Below are 20,766 nucleotides of genomic sequence, written 5' to 3' on the forward strand. Positions count from 1 at the left end.
TCTGAATAAAAGTGACTGGACCGGAGCTTTGAGCAGCCCCATTGCAGGCAGAGCCCCCCGGGCCTGCACACACCTCCCGGGAATGACAGGATTCGGTAGAGCAGCAACTTCCCTTGCAATGACCTAATTTAAAAATGCTTAATCTTCATCATTTTCCTGGAGAGGATGGGCCTCCCACTGTCTCTGGGAAAGAGGATTTAAGATTGAGATTACGGATTGGATCATTATTATTACTGGCTTTCCCGCACCTCAGCTTTTCAGAGCACGGTGGGGAAACGGTGGCAGGGGTTTGTCGTTTTGGATTCTCTTTGTTCAGGTTCCGAGGAATTAATAATTTACAGTGAGGTTTGATGTTGAACCGAGCTGGTTTGTGCTCTGCTGGAAGTTGGATGGGGACAACAAGTCCCACATCGCCGGGCTGAGCACCCCCGGGACCAGGGCGAGCAGGGGGCTCGGGCAGCCGCTCCCCCCGGGCTGGATACATCCCACATCTCCTCTAGAAGAGCTGCTGTCGGGGATCCAGAGCTGGGAGAGCCCAGGATGGTTTTGTTCAGGAGTTTAGCAGCTCAAATCACAGCAGCCTGACTGGCGGTGGCACACCAGGCTGGGAGGAGTGGCTGCGACTGGAAGGCTGCGCTGCCATCCAGAGACCTGGGCAGGCCGGAGAGCTGGGCAGGGAGAAATTTAATGAAATATAACAAGGGAAAGTGTAGAGTCTTGCATCTGGGCAGGAACAACCCCAGGTTCCAGTGTAAGTTGGGGAACGGCCTGTTGGAGAGCAGTGTAGGGGAAAGGGAGCTGGGGGTCCTGGGGACAGCAGGGTGACCATGAGCCAGCACTGGGCCCTTGTGGCCAGGAAGGGCAATGGGACCTGGGGGGGATTAGAAGAGGGTGGTCAGTAGGTCAGAGAGGTTCTCCTGCCCCTCTGCTCTGCCCTGGTGAGGCCGCATCTGGAATATTGTGTCCAGTTCTGGCCCCTCAGTTCCAGAAGGACAGGGAACTGCTGGAGAGAGTCCAGCGCAGCCACGAAGATGCTGAAGGGAGTGGAGCATCTCCCGTGTGAGGAAAGGCTGAGGAGCTGGGGCTCTGAGCTGGAGAAGAGGAGACTGAGGGCTGACTCATTCATGGAGATCAATATGGAAAGGAGGAGTGTCAGGAGGATGGAGCCAGGCTCTTCTGGGTGACAACCAGTGATAGGACAAGGGGCAATGGGTGCAAACTGGAACACAGGAGGTGCCACTTGAATATGAGAAGAAACTTGTTCCCGGTGAGGGTGCCAGAGCCTGGCCCAGGCTGCCCAGGGGGGTTGTGGAGTCTCCTTCTCTGCAGACATTCCAACCCGCCTGGACACCTTCTGTGTAACCTCAGCTGGGTGTTCCTGCTCCGGCGGGGGGGTTGCACTGGGTGAGCTTTCGAGGTCCCTTCCAACCCCCGACATCCTGGGATTCTGTGAAGGGGCCCGGGCACCCGCAGAGGGCAAAGCAGCAACTGCACTGGGGATCGGCCTCGGGCCTCAAATCTCCACTGCAGAAGCTGGTTTTGCTGAAAAAAACCAAAACCAAACCCCAACCAAACAAAATACAAACAAGCAAAAATAAAACCAAACCAACCAACCAACAAAACCCAGAAGCCCCCCCCAATAAGAAAATCAAACAAAGAAACAAACAACCCCCCTCCAAAAAAAAACCAGAAGCCCCCCAAAAAACCCAAAACAAACAAAACCCACTACCCAACCAAAAAACCCAAAACAAAAAAGCAAAGCAACAACAAAAAACACCCCAAGCCCCCCACAAACAAACAAAACAGGCCAGTTTTCCTCGGCGCGCAGGTCGGCTTCGCAGCAAGGTGGGAGAGACCTGCGCCTCTAATACACGTAACGCACACAGGTTTTCGGTTGGTTTGGGTTTTTGTGTTTTGGGGTGGGTTTTTTTGGAGTTTGTTTGTTTGTTGGTTTGGTGGGTGGTTTTTTGGGGGTTGTTTGTTTGGAGTCGTTTTATTTTGGTTTGGGTTTTTTTTTGTTTTTCTTTTTAATCTGGGGACTCAGTTTGAGGCTTTTCCACGTTGCTTTCGCCGCCTCCCTGTGCAGAGGCGCCTTTGCCACCTCGTGTCTCAGACCCTGAGACCAGAACCAGCTCGTGCCGCCAACTCCACCCCGGGTGGCCCCGGGTGCTGCTCGATGGGGCTTTGCCGCCTCCGGCATCGGCCAAAGAGCCCGGGAACCATCCTCAATAAACCCCCAGCCGGGGTGAATCCACCTTCCCTTCCATCTCAGTGAATCTTCAATTAGTCTCCATTGATTCCTGGGGGACGCAGGTGGTTTCTGGCGTGTTCGCTGCTTTGTTGTTTGGTTGGTTTTTTTTTTTTTTAAAGCATCTAATAGGAGTCAGAAAGGGAACAGAGCGACACAAACAACAGATGATTTTTGATTTTCCCTTAGCTGCTGCTGTCCAGCAGCACAGAGGAGGATGCTGTGACCCCTTCAACCCTTCCGGGCGTCTTGTTTCTTCCAAACTGCGGATGGGTCTGACCCTCCCCTCTCACACCTCGTATTTGGTTTGCTTTGAACAGCTAAAGATGTGTCTCGGTGAGCGACGGGAGGATTCGGTCGCTGCAGCACTTGGGAGGGAGGGGAAGGTGATGGATGCTCCGGGCTGGACCGCGGGGGTCTGGTCGCAAAAAGATGTGACGTGTGGCGAGGCTGCGCCTGGGTCCTGCTGTGCTGGGACCAACCGCGCCGCAGGCGAAGAAAAGCTGAGCTTGCTGTGCAAATGGGTGTGCAAATGGGTGTGCAAATGGGTGTGCAAATGGGTGTGCAAGCCAGGGCTCTGCATGCACCGAGGTCACAGGGGCACTGTGGGGCTTCCTCTGTCCCCGTTTGTGCCCCCGGTTTTGTGTCCCAAGCCCCCCAAGGACAAGCTGCCAGCTCCAGGCAGAGCGCACTGCCTTGCCTTTATTTTTTTAGGCTTTGCTGCCACCAGCTGGAATAATTATTTTTATCACAAACGTGGTTTCAAGGCCCTGGTTTTGCTCTCCCATCACCCGCGGGGTTTTATCCCCTGTGGACACGTCACAACCCCGGGTCTCGCTGTGTGTTTGGTCATTTACCAGTTTCTGACCGTGGATATGAAGGATCTGAGCAGGTCAGAGGAGATTTGGGTGCCTTGAGATGGGGAGGAGAAAAAGGGAATAAGGAAATAAGCTATAAAATGTAAAAGGGCAGCAGAAGAAGGGATAAGGGGGTCTGAAAGGAGCCGGGCTCTGTTACAGGGCAAAACCTGGTGGGTGAGCTCCTGGGGTTGCACTGGGAGGCTGGACGTGACTGTGCGACCAGCTGCTGGGGTAACTGGGATGTGCTGGGGTAACTGGGATGTGCTGGGGTCCCTGGGCTCCGAGGGCTGGCACCATCCCGGCATCCAGGCCTGTTGGTTTCCCTTTGTGGAGAACTGCATGAAAAGACTTGCAGCACAACCTGAAAGTCATCATTTTCAGGCGTCGTAAAATATTGTCATTATTTCCATCCTGGCTATCTTTACCCCTCGCCCGCCCAAATCTGCTCACCCATCGGTGAAAGCTGAAGCAACGTGTGCAGGTCAGAAGTCTCAGGAAACGCCTCAGGCTGGGTTTTCTGCCTTAAGAAAAAATAAAAATAATCGTTGTTTCAGTTTCTTTTTGCAACAGCGAGCTGAGCCGCAGGACGGGCCCCTTTCCTCGCCTGCTGCCCCCGGATGAATTTGGAGCCGAATTTGCAGAAGCGCAGCATGATGCCCCGTGGCACCGCGGCGGCTCCTTCCCTTCGGGCGGCCCTGGCACAAACCCAGCTGGAATTTCCCCACGGACGTTTTACTTGCCCTTCTTCCTTGTGTAAACTGCTCCTACCTGCAAGTTCAGCGTCGGCCTGAGGTGAGAAATGAGCTGCGTTTTATTTCTATGTGGGGAATGGCTTCGCAAGCAGCCCCAGCTCAAATTGAAGATTTTTTTTTTTTGTCTGGTGAGCAAGGGGTTCAGCCCGTCAGCCCAGCCAGCACCCGTTCGCTCAGCCAGTGCCGTGTGCGCAGATCGATGGTCCCGTTTGGACGGCGACAAGCACGGGCTGAAGGATGCAGTTACCACATGCATAGAAAATAAGGCTGGAAATGACTTCAAGAAGTCACCCTTTCTCTTCCTGTTAGCAGCAAAATGACTTCAATCAAAGTGATTTACAGTTTTGCTTGGTTAGGCACACGTCACTGCAGCTGCAGCTGATGGTGAACTCTGCTCCCCGGAGCCGGAGATGCCCCTTGGACCAGCCCGGGACCAGGCTCAGCCCGTGCCCGCGGTTTGGCAGCTCCCTGCGGTTTCTCAAGCGGCCGGGAAGTGAAGCTCAGCAGTAATTAGCAAACGAGTTACGCACAGAATTTGCCTGCAGAGCGGTGAAGCGGTGTGTCGATTTTGGGGCGCAGCACGCGCCGTTGCGCTGGAGACGGGCGATGCCCCAAAATCTCCCCGCTGCCCTTTGCTCATCTCTGCAACTCTCTGGAAGCGTTTGCGAGCGCCGGGGCCGGGCTGCATCTGTTGTTTCATGCATATGGGGGATGGGTTTGTGGCCAGGGGAAGGATCAGGGCTGTTTGCTCTCTTTGCACCTGCTTCCTCCCTCTTTTTCTGCTCCTTATTACAGGCAGTTTTACCTGGGCCGGGCTCAAGGGCTGCCCTGAGGGACAGGGAGCTGCCCCATCCCTGCAGCTGGATGTGGGAAACCTCTGGGACCTGCAACTCCTGCAAAGCAGCTCTGGGAGACAAACGGGTTGAGCTAAACCACCCCGGCCCTGGCACGGCTTGTGAGCAGCACCCGGAGCGGTGGTGGCTCTGCAGAGCGGGACAGTGACAGCAGCTCATGGCAAACGCATCCCGAGGTGTGAGGGGGCAGCCAGGGCCGAGCACTGCAAATCACTTTTTTGCAGTGTATTTTTTTTTTTTTCAGTGCATATTTTCTTTTGCAGTGCGGTTTGGTTTTTTCGAAGTGCAAAACCTGCATATTTGCCCTATGGCTGTGCAGTGTCCAGCATGGCAAACGAAGGCTGAACACAGACCCTGGAAGCGGATCCTGACCTGCCTCTGCCTCCCATCCCCCTACCCCATGCCGGCCCGTGCTCAGCCCCGTTTGCTGTTCCCAGAGTCCGTCCCGGCCCCGGAGCCCAACACTCCTGGGGACAGTTGCAACTCTGGGAATTTTTTTTCTCGAGCAGGAAGTTGAAGCATTTCCTCCTCCAGCCGCAGCTGATGCTTGCCGAGCGGGTTTTGCAATCCCATCAGTTTCTGTTCTCGCGGTGGGGAGGTGCCTCTCGCCACCTTGCAGCTCGGTGTTTGTTTGCTCGTTTTTTGGGTTTTTTTGGTGGTGTTGGTTTTTAATTTTTTGCATCTGTCAGTGTTTCACCGCCAGCCCCGACAGCTCCCAGTGACAGGGTGGCTTTTACCAGCACTAACAGCCCCGTCCATGCTCAGCCCTTCGCCCGGTGCTGCCCGCTCGGCGCTGGCGAGGTAGGAGGCCGGCGGCGCCTGCCAAGGGGAATGTCCTGCGCTGGCTTTTTTCCCCGGGCGTCACCAGACGAGGACGGATAAACGCCGGGCTTTGGTGACAGGGTTGGCAGAGGCCCCTGGAGTGACCCGTGTCCTTCCCCCTGCAGTGGCACCACTGGAGATGCAGAGCACCCCAAACTACCTGTGGAGCACCGAGGACCTCCTGGGCCAGGGCGCCACGGCCTCTGTCTACAAAGCTCGCAACAAGGTGAGCGGGGGTGGGTAGGGGAGCAGCCCCCCCCCAAAAGCCGTCCCCATGTCCCCCCAGCCCTCCAGCCCCACGGCGTGGGGATGCCTGTGCTGCCTGTGCTCCCCTTTGCTCGGACCCGCTGGAGCTCCCATCGAGAGCGGACGCTGCCGGCAGCATCGGGGGCTGCTTTGGGTTTTATTTTCATTTTTCATTTGGCTCCTTCCCCCCACCGGCACCAGCTCAGGTCTGTGGGGTGAGTGCAGCTTTTGGGGTGCTCGTGGCCAGGTCCCGCTCGCCGGCTGCCGATGTTCCCACGCGTCGCGGAGGGAAGGAGCTGATTTCGGGGGAATGCCCAGAGGTTTTGAAAACCCCGTCCTTGGTGATTTGCATAGTTCATGCAAATACTTGCCGGGGTTGGAATAGAGACTCTCCACCTCGCTGGCCTTTGAAGTTTATTGAGCAAGTTGTCTCTGCACAGAGGCGGCTCAGAGGATGGGTTGAGAGAGCAGGCGGGAGCTGCCAGCCTCCGCCCCAGCCATAAACTTTGTATGAAGCTGAATAAACATACTGCCCTGTAGCATCTGGGCTTCAGGGACAGAAAGCAAAGGGAGGTGAATAACAGCAGTTTGCTTTTGCAGTGGAGAAAACTGAGGCTGCAGGATGCCTGCTCAGAAAATGTGTCAGCACAGTTTGCATCCTGAGCTGATGGAGCTGCTTACGACATGGATGGCGTCACCTTCCATCTCCTTTTTTTCCTCTTTTCCTAGAAATCAGGGGAGCTGGTTGCTGTGAAGGTCTTTAATAATGCCAGCTACCTCCGGCCCCAGGAGGTCCAGATGAGAGAGTTCGAGATGCTGAGGAAGCTGAACCATAAAAACATTGTCAAATTATTTGCTGTGGAGGAGACGGTAAGCGGGACCTCAGCTCGGAAACCCGCCGTGCTGACTGGGCCAGTAACGCGGGGGAACTGGTCAGAGCTGCGGGAGGGGAGCGGTGGTCCCGGGCTGCCTGCTCCTCCCAAGCACCAGACCTCAGCACTGGGGACACTGGTGGCACTGGATCACTGGGCTGGAGCACAACGGTGATCTGCCGCTGTCCCCTGGCCAGGCGCATGGCGCAGCGGGGACATTCCCCAGCACTGGTTTGTCCGAGCAGGAGAAACCTGGGGATGCACTAACCGAGGGAGGGGACCTGGTCCTGTCTGGGGTGGTGACAGGCCACCAGCTGGGATGGGGGACCAGCTGAGCCCTCATGGCTGCTCCTGCCACAGGGCAGCAGCAAGCAGAAGGTGCTGGTGATGGAGTTCTGCTCGAGCGGCAGCTTGCTGAACATGCTGGAGGACCCGGCGAACACTTTTGGCTTGGCTGAGTCCGAGTTCCTCATCGTGCTGCAGTGTGTGGGTGAGTGCGGGGGTCTCTGTCCCCTCCATGGTTGGACGGGGACCTCGTGGGGCTGGTGGGACCCTGTGGACGTGAGGGCTGGGCTGAGCGGTCAGAAATTGCACCTCCAAACGTGGGGTGGTGAGCTCTGTGTCCAGGGGAAGCTGGAGGGTTTCTCCTTGATAGGACAAGGGGTGATGGTTTTCAACTAAAGGAGGGAGATTCAGGCCAGACATGAGGAAGGAATTGTTGGCCCTGAGGGTGGTGAGAGCCTGGCCCAGGTTGGCCAGAGAGGTGGTGGCTGAACCATCCCTGGAGACATCCCAGGCCAGGCTGGACGGGGCTCTGAGCAACCTGAGCTGGTGCAGATGTCCCTGCTCATGGCAGGGGGGGCACTGGGGGAGCTGGGGAGGGCCCTTCCCCGCCAAGAGTGTTTGACGATTCCTTGCAGACTTGCTCCGGGATGCAGCTGCAGGAACAGGCTGTGCCCGGCAATGGGGGAGCACGAGGGCCGTGCCCTCTCGTGTGCTCACTCATTCTCTCCATTCCCCCAGTCACCTTGGTCCCCATTTAAATGCAACCGGCCCTGTGGCTTGTCCCCTCTCTGTCCCTTTTCGTGTCCCTACATTTGAACAAAGTGTGCCAGCCCCGTGCACAAACGCTGCCTCCCGCCTTGTGCCCAGTGGCAGGGATGAACCACCTCCGTGAGAACGGCGTCATCCACAGAGACATCAAACCCAGCAACATCATGCGGCTCATGGGGGAAGACGGGCAAAGCATCTACAAGCTGACAGATTTTGGGGCCGCCCGTGAGCTGGATGATGATGAAAAGTTTGTGTCTGTGTATGGGACGGAGGAATATCTCGTGAGTACAGCGTGTCACCATCTGGTAGCCCCTGGGGGTTCTGGGGGAATCTGGTCCCCATCCTTCCATCCAACAGCTGGGCAACTTATCGAGATCAGCAGTGACTTGCAGAGCCCCATTTCACAGGGACCACATTTTTTGAAGAAGTGGGGCTCAGCACTTTTGTTGTAGAGTTAGAGGCGATGGGTGGTTTGGAGGATCCAGCAGTAGAAGAGGCCAAAGCCAATGGTCAGCTTCAACCCGGCGTCCAAGTCTTGATGGACGCATTGGAAGCTGCTCTCTTCTTCACCCCCGCAGCACCCTGACATGTACAAGCGAGCGGTCCTGCGCAAGCCGCAGCAGAAGGCGTTCGGTGTCACCGTCGACCTCTGGAGCATCGGTGTCACCTTCTACCACGCTGCCACCGGCAGCCTCCCCTTCGTCCCCTTTGGAGGACCTCGCAGGAACAAGGAGATCATGTAGGTACCGTGTCCGGCTGGGAGGGACGGGTGATGCTGTGTGGGGAGGTGGGACCGTGGCTGGTGGCCCTGGGGGCTGCAGGACAACCTGGCTGTGCCTTGGTGGGACTGTGCACCATAGTTTACTGCTCACTTAGTCCCATACAGCCTAGAAAGCCCCAAAACGTGGCTGAGTCCATACTCCATGCAGTACAGAGAGTGTGCACATGCGGCGTGTCGAAAGACCCCATTTACCATATTTGCCCTCAAAATGCATCCTTGCAACTTTGTGGCTAAACAGCTGGAAGAAGAGGCAGCGTTAACATTTCCTTGAAACCTTTTGACTGCTTCTTGAAGTATTTTCCCTCTGCGCCTTTTTATTCTTTCTACGAGTCGTGTCTTTCCCAGCCCATCCCTGCTCTGCCCTTTCCTTTTTCGCTGAACCCGAGGGACGTTGTTCCCAAACACTCGGCTCCTTTCACCTGCAAACAATTTCCTTTCAACAGGTATAAAATCACCACCGAGAAGCCTCCTGGAGCCATTGCGGGGGTCCAGAGACAGGAGAATGGGAGCATTGAGTGGAGCTACGAGCTGCCCGTCACCTGCCAGCTCTCCACGTGAGTGTCCCTCGTGCTCAGCTCCTCCTGCGGGTCTCCTGTCCTGGCACCACAGCTGGAGGGGACATCCCTCCTCAGATGGCGCAGGAAGTTTTAATGAGGCAGGTGAGCTTTTCACCTGCAGGTTTTACAGCTCTCGCACCAGGTCTTGGCTTTACAGCTGGGAAAAGAGGGTGCAAGACCAGGCAGAGGGTCCGTTGGTGCAGGAATTTAGGCTGCGTCTCTCCCTGGCCCCGTGGGTCACTGCATGTCTGGCTCAGGGTCTGTGCAAACATCTCTTCTGCCTTTGCTGCAGGGGGCTGAAGGACCAGCTGATCCCCATTTTGGCTAACATCCTGGAGGTGGACCAGGAGAAATGCTGGGGATTCGACCAGTTTTTTGCAGAAACCAATGACATTTTGCACAGGATTGTGGTCGACGTCTTCTCCCTGCAGCAGGCTTCCTTGCATCGCATCTACATCCACTCCTACAACACGTAAGGATGCTGAGGCTGTGGTAAAAGAGAATTTGGGGATTGAGCTCAGGAGCCTCAGCCCCTCATTGCAGTGGGTGAACCTGAGGGGAGCACCCAGTTAAACCTGGTTAAAACAAACCCGGCTCAAAACAGCTTTTGCTGGGAAGTGCATTAACTGGGAACCCTCAGCTCCTGCTGTGGCACACGAGGAGCCCCGGGGAGGTTTTCTGAGGGGCTCTGCTGACCTTGTGGGATATTTTGCTCCGAGAAGAGGGCAGCAGGTTGTCAAAGCAACAGAAACCTGAGTGCTCACCTCATTGCTTATTCCCCATCCTTTCGTTTCTTTTTCCTTTCAGTACCACCAAGTTTTTAGATGCTGTCTTCAAGCAAACAAATATCGTCCCTCACCAACAAGAATATTTTTTTGAAGGTCATCTGTATGAGTTGGATCCTAACCTACAAGCTGATAATTTCTACAGAACCACAGAGCACAACCCTCTGACCTTGCTGAGCACTGCGGAGCCCCCAGAAGAGGTGGTAGGAGTCAGATACAGAGACCGTGAGTACCGCTGGCCTGGAGATGCATCATGGCATGGAGGGTGGGTGCTGTAGGAGAGATTTGCTTAGATTTTAATCTTAATAGACTGCAATGCACAGCAGGAGGTGGAAGGGTTATGGTGCTGGAGCAGGATTAGGAGGTTTCACGGCAGTTTTGCCCTGCCGTGTGCTGGTGTGGTTCACGCCTTTGTCCACATTTCCAAAATATCTTGGAGAGCTGCACTAAGCCTGCAGCATCACAGCTGCTCTTGTGCACGAAATCCTGAATTTCGTTCAGCGGGTGTAAGACATCCCCGTGGGTCCGCAGCTTGGGGGCTCCGCGGTGGCTCCCCAAAGCGCCGTCCCCACCCTCTGTCTTTCCAGCCGCACTTGACTTCCCAAAGTTTGTCCCCAAGGTGGATGTGTTGGCCGACTGCAGCGCAGCCAAGGTGAGTGGGGGCACCCACAGCCCCGGGGGAGCCCCGGCCGTGGAGGTGCATCCTGGGGCGCTGCCCTTTGCTTTGCAGAGCGCGGTTGGCGCCGGGTACCAGACGCTGCGCATCGCCCGGGCCCTGCGGCGCTGCCGGGAGCTGCTGGCCAGAGCTCTGCACTGGGTGATGTGAGTGCCGGAGCCGCCACGGGCAGGGTGGGGGTGACCTGTCCCTTCCCAGCACCCAGAGATTTGTTTCTTGGGATTTAAACCGCTTGGGGTTTTCCAGCCACTTGCAGACAGTGCAGGACCTGGTGGGATGTGGGGTACTGGGAGGGAGAACAGCACAGCACGATGGCCACTGTGTCCCCTGGACAAGTGACACGTGTGCCAGGCTGCGAGTGGGCTGGACCTCCATGAAAATACCACCCTCAGTGTTGTGAGGATGCTCCTGTCCCCATTTGCTACTTTTGAGTCACGTTTTTTTCAGTTTAGGAGATGCCGAGGAAAACGACATTAATTATTATTATAGACAAATGTGTATAATATTATTGCACTACATAACATTATAACACACTAGAGTATATTCTGTGAAATAATAATATTGTGCATTTTCACTCTCCTACCCAACTCATTTGGGGCAGAAGCTTCTTGCGCAGCAGCAGGACAGTGCCCAGCAGGTGACAGCCCCCCTGCCCGGGACCCGCACCCAGTTTTACTTGCAACCAGCGCCCCATTCTCCCCCGAGGAGCCACCAGCTCCATCCTCACCCCTGCCACACACAGCCAGCCCTGGGATGGAGGTCGGGCTGCCGGGGAGCACGTGTTGGACGGGTTGTTTTCTCTCTTGGCAGCGGGAACCTGAAAACGGAGTGTTCGAGGATTTTGGAGCAGAAGAGGGGGGCTTTTTCAGTGCTCGCCTGTCTGCAGCTCTCCGAGGTGAAGACTCAAGTGCTGTAAGTCCGGCTTTGCAGCTGCGGGGATGCAGGTGGCACCAGTGCTGCCCTGAGGCTGCTGCAGATAAGATACGGGACTCTCAAAGGTGCCTCAATAATCAGAAATAAATAGAATTCCAGGAGTAAGCTGGTAGCTGGAAGATAAGAGGCTTTTTCACTGGATGTGGAGGCTGCAGGAAATGAGCCACCCTGGCTGTTGCTCCCTCTTTGCTTTGGTTTTTAGTGGTTTTGCAGGAGCCCAGAATTAGCCCTTGCTCCCTGGCTCCTGCTCCAGGGTTTTCAGCCTGTTCCAGCCCACGAGCTGCAGAATAAGTGCGAGAAGGAGCCAGGGGTGCTGCTGCCAGCTCGTGGGAATGGGAGAAAGAGCCAGCGCTGCCAGCAGAGTTAAAATAACAGACAGGATGGCACCAGCTGCACATCGCGCTGCGTTCCCGCTGAGCTGGCATCCACCCGACCGCACCATCCATGATGAGATATCTCTTATTTCCATTCCAGAGGTTCCATTTGAGGCTGAATTACGAACGAACCCTGGGCTGTCCTTGCCATAACCGATGCACCATTCCCACCTCCCCCCGCCCCAGGGGAAGCTGAACCCATTTTCTCTAAAGCAACCCATGATTATTTCGCTTTTCTGTTTTCTCGTTGTAGTGGCAAACTCATTGCTGCTGGGTTGCTCTTATTCTTTTCAATTCAGCAAGTCTCTTAATTTCCATTTCATCTCAAAGACAGGGACACGCGGTTCCCGTTGGCTGCAGCGCGGGGCTGCAGTGCCAAGAGCACGGGTGCTGCAGCTGGATGCTGCTGCTCATCCATCCCTTCCACCACGGGCCGGAGCGGCTGGATTTCTGCTGACTTGGCTCCACGTTACACCCTCGTGCCAGCTGCAGGCAGGCAGGAAACATCAGACCTGGCGTAAAGCCAGCGGATACAAAGCTAATAATTTTGGAATAAATTGGGCAAAAACAGGGCGAGTTTTTACCGGATCAGCACTTTGCATCTTACGCCTCAGACCTGGCACCCGGAATTCAGATCTATTGCCCGAGCAAATCACAGCCTGGCCCTCCTAGGAACTCTGGTGCTGCCTCCACCACGGGATGGATTTTCTCTGCCCAGGTGACGGCTGCCTCTGGCTGATATTCTGCTTAGGGAATGTTCATTTTCCGACTCTCTCCAGGTATGAGGCTGTTCCTGGAGGCTGCGGGGTGCCGGCTCTGAAGGACGCAGCTGTGGTGAAGACCAGACTGCAGAGGGTGAGTCCGTGCGGGGCCGGGAGCATCCGCAGCGTCTGGAGCAGCTGCCTCCATCCTCTCCTCCCCACCCACAGGTCTCTGATGAGCTATCTCAGTGCTCCCACAGCATCTTCGACTTCCAAGGGGTGCTAAACGGCATTTTGTCTGAACTGGTGAAGCACAGGCAACAAGTGCACCAAGACAAAAGGTTTGTAGCGCCAGCTCGAGCGAAATCCCTGCCAACGCTTTGCTGGATTGAGCCGACGTCGCCGCGTGGTCCCAAACAGCCCTGCACAGCCCCTCGTTGCAAACGGCTTCTAACAGCCCCATGCACACGTGTGGAATATTGTGTGATGTTCCTGTGTACAGATGCGGGTAGCAGAAGCGTTCAGCTTCCACCCCAAAGTGCTAATTTCACCCCAAAGTGCTAATTTCACCCCGAGCTCACCCCCCTCCTCTTGCGGGGCCTCACGGCTCCTTCCCTGTCCCCATCTCAGCATCCAGCAGATCGAGTGCTGTGTGGACAAGATGCAGCTGATCTACAAGCAGTTCAAGAAGGCCAGGACGTGTCTGCGTAAGTGACAGGAGCTGCAGCAGGAACGTCGCTGGGCTGTCCAGGTGGAAAAAATGAATTATTTCATTTTGCTGGCTTCGCAGTTATTTCTGTGCCGTGACAGTAGTCCCAGGGGCTGCAGCCCTGAAAAGCCCCTTGAGTGATCTGTGTGTGTTGTGCAATTGCCCATTTATTGGGTTATGAAGAGGAAAATGTGTGGTGACTGGTGTCTTTCCTCCCCAGGGCTGGGCTACAACGAGGAACAAATACACAAGCTGGATAAGTAAGTCCCAACCCTCTCCCCTTTCTAGGACCTGCCCCACACTGCGGCCAGGCGGCTGTTTGGTGTTTCTGATCAAATTCTAAGGGGATGTCAAACGTTCCTGGGTAACTAAGGGGCACCTACAAGCATCTTCTGTGATGGTTCATTAATGCAGAAGCTTTCGGAGCAAAGTTTTCAAGCCACAAGTTATAATATTTCAGGTGAAGATGCAGAAAACCTCTACAGACCTGGGGCCAGGGAGCTGCTGTTGGGCCAAATCCCCGCGTTGGGCTGCGGGATAAGCACATTTCAGGCTGTGGCTCATTCCCTTTGTAGCCATTTGTTCACTGAGATGTGGATTTAGGACGTGTCTGTGCTTTCACATCTGCTTTCAGTGGGAGTAAAATGTCTGGCTTTTGTACCTTTTAAAAATCCTCCTTTCGGTTTCCACCGAAACCTGGTGAATTTAACACGGAGAAGGAATGAAAAGTACACTTCAACATCTACCAGGGGTGGTGAAATTTAACAGCCAGCTCCCTTATGTTAATTAATCTTCAGTCTAACCTTGGACATTTGCTTTAAACTCCAAGGCAAAGACTTCTCAAAGTGCCCTGGGGTGGGGATGACGGGCTGGCTGGGTGTCCCTCCCCTGGTCCCTAGAACTCCCCTCTCCATCACAATTAGCTTTTGCTTGCTTTGTTTTCTTTTTATGTTTCCTGATGCAAAATTCACTACTGAGCATCCAGTCCCTCTTTCTCCATTCAGGGGTAAAGCTGACCCCTGGTCTCCTGCCATGTGAGCTGTGATGTTCATTTTCATGCATTTAAGAAAATAAGTGGGTTTTCTTTTTCTTTTTTTTTTTTCTCTCCTGGTTTTAGGGTGAATTTAGGGCATCTGGCCAGGAAGGTTCTGTTGATTTTCCAGGACGACTGTGTCCAGCGGTACCAGGAGGCTCTGACCCTCCACGGCAGCAGGATGAGGTACCAACATCTCCCGGGGTTTTGGGATGGGAGAGGGGACTTTCCAGTTACCCATCAACAATCAGGCCTCACAAATTTGCTCCCTGTGATGCAGATGGAGATGTAACTGCTGCTCAGGGACTTGTAAAGGGGTAATAAGACCTTAAAGCAGCAGCTCTGGGTGACTGCTGGAAATCCTGCTCCATGTGCTGGTTCTTACCCTGTGCCATTTTTTTCTGCCCTGTTGTTTCAAGTTGTTGGTTTTGGTTTTGTGGGGGTTTTTTTATAAAAAGCCCCCTAAACTGGCAGCTCAAATTCAAGCAACTGCTTTCCTCGCTCCCAGATGGGGATGGGTTATTCTCTCAGGACAAAATTGTTATTGAGACAAAGGGATCTACTTATTAGGAATGGTTTTCTGTTAAACGGCGTTCGGGGAATAATGCAAAGAGCAAATTACCTCGCCGTGACTGAGCACAATGCAAAGAGCAGGAGCGAAGGGGAGGCAGCGAGGGGAAGAAGATGTTGCAGAAATTTTGATTTTTATTGCAAAGTTGCTTTTAGAGAGCAGGGTCCATTCCCCTGGGCTGCCTGTGTGGGCAGGATGAGAATGATTTTCTATAGTGCCTTAGAATTAAACCTGGCTTTTGACGTGGTGCCTATTTCTGATGTGGAGTAGTCCCGTGTCAGATTTACCAGGGGGACGATTTTCAGGCCAGAAGTTTGTCTCAGGTGCTCAGGAATGTCCCAGGAGCAGTGGGCAGTGTCTGCATTGTCCTTGTCCCTGTCCTGTCCCCACCTTTTCCCATTTCAGCCTCAGTCCCCATCTGCACTAAAGCAGGGCATTTACCTTCGCTCACAGGGAGGAGAAAAACCTTTTTGTGTTTTGCTAGACTATTTTTGTACGTGTTTTTCTGTCCTTAAGGAGAAGGCGCCGTGAGTCACAACTGGGTATTTTTAATTTATTGTTCTTTCAGTTTCGAGTTTCTTCCCGCTGGCAGCCAGGGTTTGTGGTGTGCTGGCTGTTTCTCTGGGGACTGCAGGTCACCATTCACCATAAATATTCTTTCCTTTTTTTTTTTTTTAAAGCCAAACCAAACCTTTTTATCATACAACTCACAGCGCGCCTCGCCTCTTGCCCTGGAAGGGTCTGTTTGAGGGGGAACTTTTCTGCCTTTATAGACTTCAAATGTGAAAGGAGGCCATGTGAAAAAAAAAAAACCCCAAAAAACTACAAACCCAAGTAGCCTTTTTGAGTAGATGCTCAGTCCCCCACAGGAGACAGAGGATGGGACACTTATGGCAGAAGTGATGGGCTTGAGCTGTCTCTCATATAAGCAACACTTTCCTTAATTAATTTGCTATTAGTGTTGTTTGGATAACCTCGCCTACAGTGGCTATTAGCAGAGCTGCAGCCGTAATTACAACACTGTTGTGACTCGCTTTCCTTCAGGATTTTCACTTAGGTCCAGAAACATCTGCAGAAAGCGATACAAGAATAAAACAAGCACACACACACACAAATCTAACGACCCACACTGCTGCTGATCATTGACGGGAAACTTTGCCATCGTTTTCCTTTCTAGGAAAGTCTGCGAGATAAAGAAGCATCTGAAGAGGCTCAGCAACCGCATCAGCGCCTGCAGCGTGGAGATGACGGAGTGCCAGGACTGCCTGCAGAGCGTAGGTGCCCGCGGATGCTGCTGTGCAGCATCCCCCTGGTCCAGACATCGCTGCTGCTCCCCTCTCCCAGCACCTGACACATGCATCAGTAGGGAAACAGCAGAGTAGTTTTAAACGGCTTTTTAAACAAGAAATTGTTGCCCCTGGGGGTGGTGAGAGCCTGGCCCAGGTTGGCCAGAGAGGTGGTGGCTGAACCATCCCTGGAGACATCCCAGGCCAGGCTGGACGGGGCTCTGAGCAAGCTGAGCTGGTGCAGATGTCCCTGCTCATGGCAGGGGGGCACTGGGGGAGCTGGGAAGGTCCCTCCAACTCAAACTGTTCTGTGATCTTGCTGCAGTTTTTTGTGAGTGATCCACACCGGAGATCTTGCTTTCCCCCACTGTGGAGAGCAAGGAATGGGTCAAATTTTGGCAGTGGCACTGTGGAATCTCTACCCAATAAACAGGAATTGCAGCAGTAGAAAAGATGATGCTTCACCTCCAGGTCTCATGACGGACTATCTGACAAGCTGCGGTGCAGCCGCCTGGTAGATGCGCTGGTGCTTTGGTTATTTTGTGTTGCTTGTTCTGCAGAGGTGGATGTGCAGGAGGTGACTGTGGAGGTGGCATTTCCCAGGGGCTGTGTCCCAGGGCAGACACCGCAAACAGCCGCTGCTGCCGGGGCTGTCACGGCTCTCCGTGTCCGCAGGCTCTGGACAGGTTTCTCCAGACGGAGAAACGGAGTTTGGCCCCAGTTCCTCCTGCGCCTTCTCCCGTCCATCTGAGCCAGGCACGCCAGGAGATGGCTTTTCGGTGAGTCACTTGGAAGAGGGTTTTGTGGACAGCCCAGCTCCCCGGGGACAAGCGGGACTTGCTCATTCTTTGCACCAGCAGCTGGGTGAGCGATGGGGCGAGGGCTCTGTGTCCGCAGGGCTGGGACCGGCTGTGTTAACCCCTTCACCGCTGTGCACCCGTCACCCCGCCGGGTGCCGTCCCCGCTCGGTGACCGTGGGGTGGTAAGGGGCTGCTTGCGTCCCGGCAGGATGCAGGAGCTCCTGGAGCAGATGAGGTCGGTAACTTGTGATCTCCAGTTCAACAATGGCATCATCGAGCGGTAAGAGCACCCAGAGATGGAAACTCCTGCCCCTGACACCCTGCGCTGCCCTGGGAAGGGGCGGTGGGTCCCGATGGGCTCCCTGGGAGCCGTGCCGAGCACAACCACGGCTTCTCCTGGGCTGGCTCACACGGGGGTTCTAATGGAACCAAGTTTACATCATGATCTGGCAGCAGAAGAGAGTTTATCGTTCTTGGAAGTTTAAGCGTGATCTCCTGCAAATGCTATGTCGTGTCTACGCCCTCTTTCCAGCCTTTTTCCTGCTCAGCACCGGCAGCTGCTCACTGCTGCGGAGAAGTGGGTGTTTTCCATTTCTGGATGAAACTCTGTGCAAAACTCAGCATCCTATTGCTGACAAACCCCCCGGGTTTCTTCCTCTGCAACCTTTTTTGAGGATCTTAATGCAAATCAACAGTAGGAATAGGCATATCAAAATGTCAAAGAGATTCAGATCAGATTTTGAAAGAGGTGATTGACCCCAGCCCTGTTCTTATAGGACCAACTATGTTATTGCAGCATGTCCACTACGAATAAGGGGATAAGAAAAGGTCTGGTATGCTTTCGATGTGAAGAGACACTGGAACAAGCCCAGAGATGGGTGCCCAGCCCAAATTATACTTTGGGACTGCATGAGCCCAGGTGACCCCTTTCCAGCCTAAAGCCTTTGATTTTGTTCCTGCAGGTTAAACGGGGCGGCCCCCGCTCCCGGTGTTTGAGAGACGTGGTGAATTTGCAGCTGCTGAAGCAAACGGCTTTGGACAGCAGGGAATGCTTCCAGCACTTGGGGGCCGGAGCCACGGAGATGTTTGATGTCGATGTTTGAGGAGCTCTCTGTGTCCTACCTCTCCGCTCCAGCACTTTTGCACAGTTCACCAGCATTAGCTTTGAGTGGCTTGGAAGCCTTGAGCCTTGGAAAATTTGACAACAATTTTTTTAAATTATTACTTTTTTTTTTTTAATTATTCCTTTTAAAAAGTGCTTGAAGGACTTGACGTTTTTCTAGCTTCTCTGTACCACCATGTCAGATGATGAAGTGGAAGAGGCTAGACAGATAACTATCTTTTGCAATCTTGTTTAGGGCTTAGTCCCACTTTTAACACACTTCTGCTCCCTGAGGCTTCATGGAGGGAGGCAGGAGCCCAGGGCAGGAGGATGTTATACCTGACGGACAAGGGACCAGATCTGGTGCAGGATGTCCCCAGTGCTGGGCCCGGGAGGTGACAGTGGCCACTGCAGCCTCTGCTCCTGCTCCCCACGTTGGGGCTGCTGATGGGTACGGGAATGGGAAGCCAAGAGAGGCTTCTCTTTTTTGGTACATTTCTATAAATGTAACCGAGTTCTGTGTTTATGCCCGTGGGTGTGTGACTTCTCCAAACAACCCTGTGCTGAAACTGTGGCTTCATCCACTGAATGCCAAGGCCACATCTCAGATGAAAGTGGGAGCCTCCTCCAGACAGTTCTGCAAGAGAAAGCAAGGATAACTTTCTCTCTCTTTTAGGTGAAAGATGAAAAGAGCCTAAGTGGCTACCTCTGCAATTAATATGTGGGATGAAAACATGCATTTGTCTGTGGAGGTGACAGCAGCTGGAGTGGCAGAGCTGGGATGGGGACAGGAGCAACCTGAGCAGTGAGTGTTTGGAGCTCGGAAGGTCCTGCACAGCCCTCCGCTGCTGTTACACTCCAGAGAAATAGAAGCGGGGGAAACATGTTACCCCCCACCACATTGCTCCCCGGGAGGCACAGAGACCTGCAGCAGGACCCCAATGCTCTATGTCGGGGCTCTTCTTGGCCCTTTGTTAGAGGTGATTATTATATTCCAAATTCCCTATTGGTTTTTGACCTTGGGTTTTACAAGGAGCTGTAATCCTCCATTTGTCAGCTGCTTCTCAACAGCAACATGTGGAGCAGCAATACGGGGAGCCGGGGGTCTCGGGAACGAGAGCACCGGGGACCTCTTTGTGAGAAGAGCCGGACACGCTGCCCCTCCGTCCACCTCTTCCTGCCTGTCCCCTCGGTATTTATGGGTTGTCACCCAGATGCCACAACCCGCACCATCCCTGGGCTGCAGGCAAAGCCAAGCAGGGCCATACCCCCATCCAGCCGGGATTGGACACGGGTTTTTACACCGGGGAGGCTCCTGACAGACTGATGGGCAGAAGTGCCTCGGCTCTTCCCAGCCCTCCCTGGCACACACGAGTGCAGACACACATAAATCACATAAATTCACTCTCCCTGGAGAGCCCCTGTCCCCCAAACCCTCACCCCAGGGAAGGGGACTGGGCTGGTGAGGGTGACGGTGGCAGCAAACAGCAGGTCCCCGTGGTCTGCAGGGTGGGAGGCTGCACTGGCAGGAGAAATTAATGTTCGGATTCATTCCTGTCCCGTGCATAAAGCTCTTCCCTCTGTGTCTGCCTGGTTTGTACCAGTGTGTAAGCCGGGACTGGCTGCTGCGGCGCAAGGAGTTTGGAGCGGGGACCATGGAGCTGGGACTGCGAGAGCACCGGCACCAGCAAAGCCCATGGGCGAGGGACTGGGGCTGGTTGTGCATCTGGGAGCAGAGGCTGAGCCATCATCCAGGAAAGCAAAGGTGTCTGACTCGACAGCGGTGGGGAGCTCGGAGCGCCTGCCTGGACCTGTCCCTTGGCAGAAAACGAAACACCCGACTCTGCCCTTCACCTTTCCTCCAGTTCCATTTCCAGTCTCTCTTCTGGAGGGGACACACATTAGATAAACTGAAAAGTGTCAGCTGAGTCTGGGACTGCTGTGGCTGCTCTGGTTGCCCAGAGCTTGTCACCAGCCCCCGGGAGCCAGGACTCGAGTTATCTGCAGAACTGCAGCAAGAACAGGGCAAGGAGGTCCCTGGCCTGACCACTCCTTGGATTGACGGTGGCAGCAAACGCTTCTAATCTCTGCTGGGATGTGCGTGGGGACATAAGGCAAAATAATGCATCCCTGGAGCTGAACATCTTGCTGCAGCGCTGCCCCGAGTCTCAGTAAGGGAGCAAAACCAGCAAGGAGCAGCAGCTCCAGGGCTGTGCCCGGCTTCACGTTCTTGTAACAACAGGCCAAGCGCACCCCGGAGCTCCCCGCGCCCAGGAAACCTTCCTGAGTGGAATTTGGCACCAAACGCTCCCATTAATTTTAATTGTAAAAACCAACATCCTGACTGTAGCAGAGGTGGAACCGAGCCACCACTTAAAAGCGTTTCCCCCACAAATTGTTTTCTAGGATTCTCTTAGTTTTGTAATGAACGTTTTTTTGTAAATCTGGCTCGAATTCACTGGCGTCCTCTGCAGGAACAGGGCAGGGAGCCCGGGCAGGGTTCAGTGCAGCTGCGCTGATTTGTACAGGCTGAGCGTTTGACCAGGAACATGTTTGGCTTCAGGAAAAAGAGATTTATTTCTTGGCAAAAAAAGAAAAAAAAAAAAAAAAAAGAGTCTTTGCTGATAGCCCTTGTCATGCTTACACTGCCATAACACAGCAGCTGCAAAGGGGACTCCCGGAACCCAAACGAGACGGGAATTTCCCTGCCAATGGTAATTAGCTGTTTTATTATATTTTTTTTCCCCAAAT

The 20,766-nt window shown here is 54.1% G+C and overlaps 1 protein-coding gene across 3 annotated transcripts; it reads left to right on the top strand.

Moving 5' to 3' along the window:
• The first annotated feature begins 5,373 nt into the window (after positions 1–5,373).
• On the top strand, positions 5,374–18,246 carry IKBKE (inhibitor of nuclear factor kappa B kinase subunit epsilon). 3 transcript variants are annotated; one of them, XM_065649431.1, is made up of 21 exons: positions 5,374–5,515; positions 5,662–5,762; positions 6,512–6,652; positions 7,015–7,144; positions 7,807–7,988; positions 8,286–8,446; positions 8,932–9,042; positions 9,338–9,517; positions 9,853–10,055; positions 10,418–10,482; positions 10,561–10,652; positions 11,317–11,418; positions 12,593–12,668; positions 12,743–12,855; positions 13,145–13,221; positions 13,444–13,483; positions 14,341–14,442; positions 16,005–16,101; positions 16,789–16,892; positions 17,122–17,193; positions 17,876–18,246. In XM_065649431.1, exons 2-21 carry the CDS (start codon positions 5,676–5,678, stop codon positions 17,907–17,909), a joined length of 2,169 nt encoding a protein of 722 aa, XP_065505503.1. In that variant the 5' UTR covers positions 5,374–5,515; positions 5,662–5,675; the 3' UTR covers positions 17,910–18,246. The 3 variants fall into 3 exon arrangements, with proteins under 3 accessions (XP_065505503.1, XP_065505502.1, XP_065505504.1); XM_065649430.1 differs by having other exon boundaries at positions 10,418–10,652; XM_065649432.1 differs by lacking the exons at positions 17,122–17,193; positions 17,876–18,246 and having other exon boundaries at positions 16,674–16,878.
• The last annotated feature ends 2,520 nt before the right edge of the window (positions 18,247–20,766 follow it).

This window comes from Caloenas nicobarica, chromosome 21, assembly GCF_036013445.1.
Source record: "Caloenas nicobarica isolate bCalNic1 chromosome 21, bCalNic1.hap1, whole genome shotgun sequence".
In the NCBI taxonomy this organism is placed as follows: domain Eukaryota; kingdom Metazoa; phylum Chordata; class Aves; order Columbiformes; family Columbidae; genus Caloenas; species Caloenas nicobarica.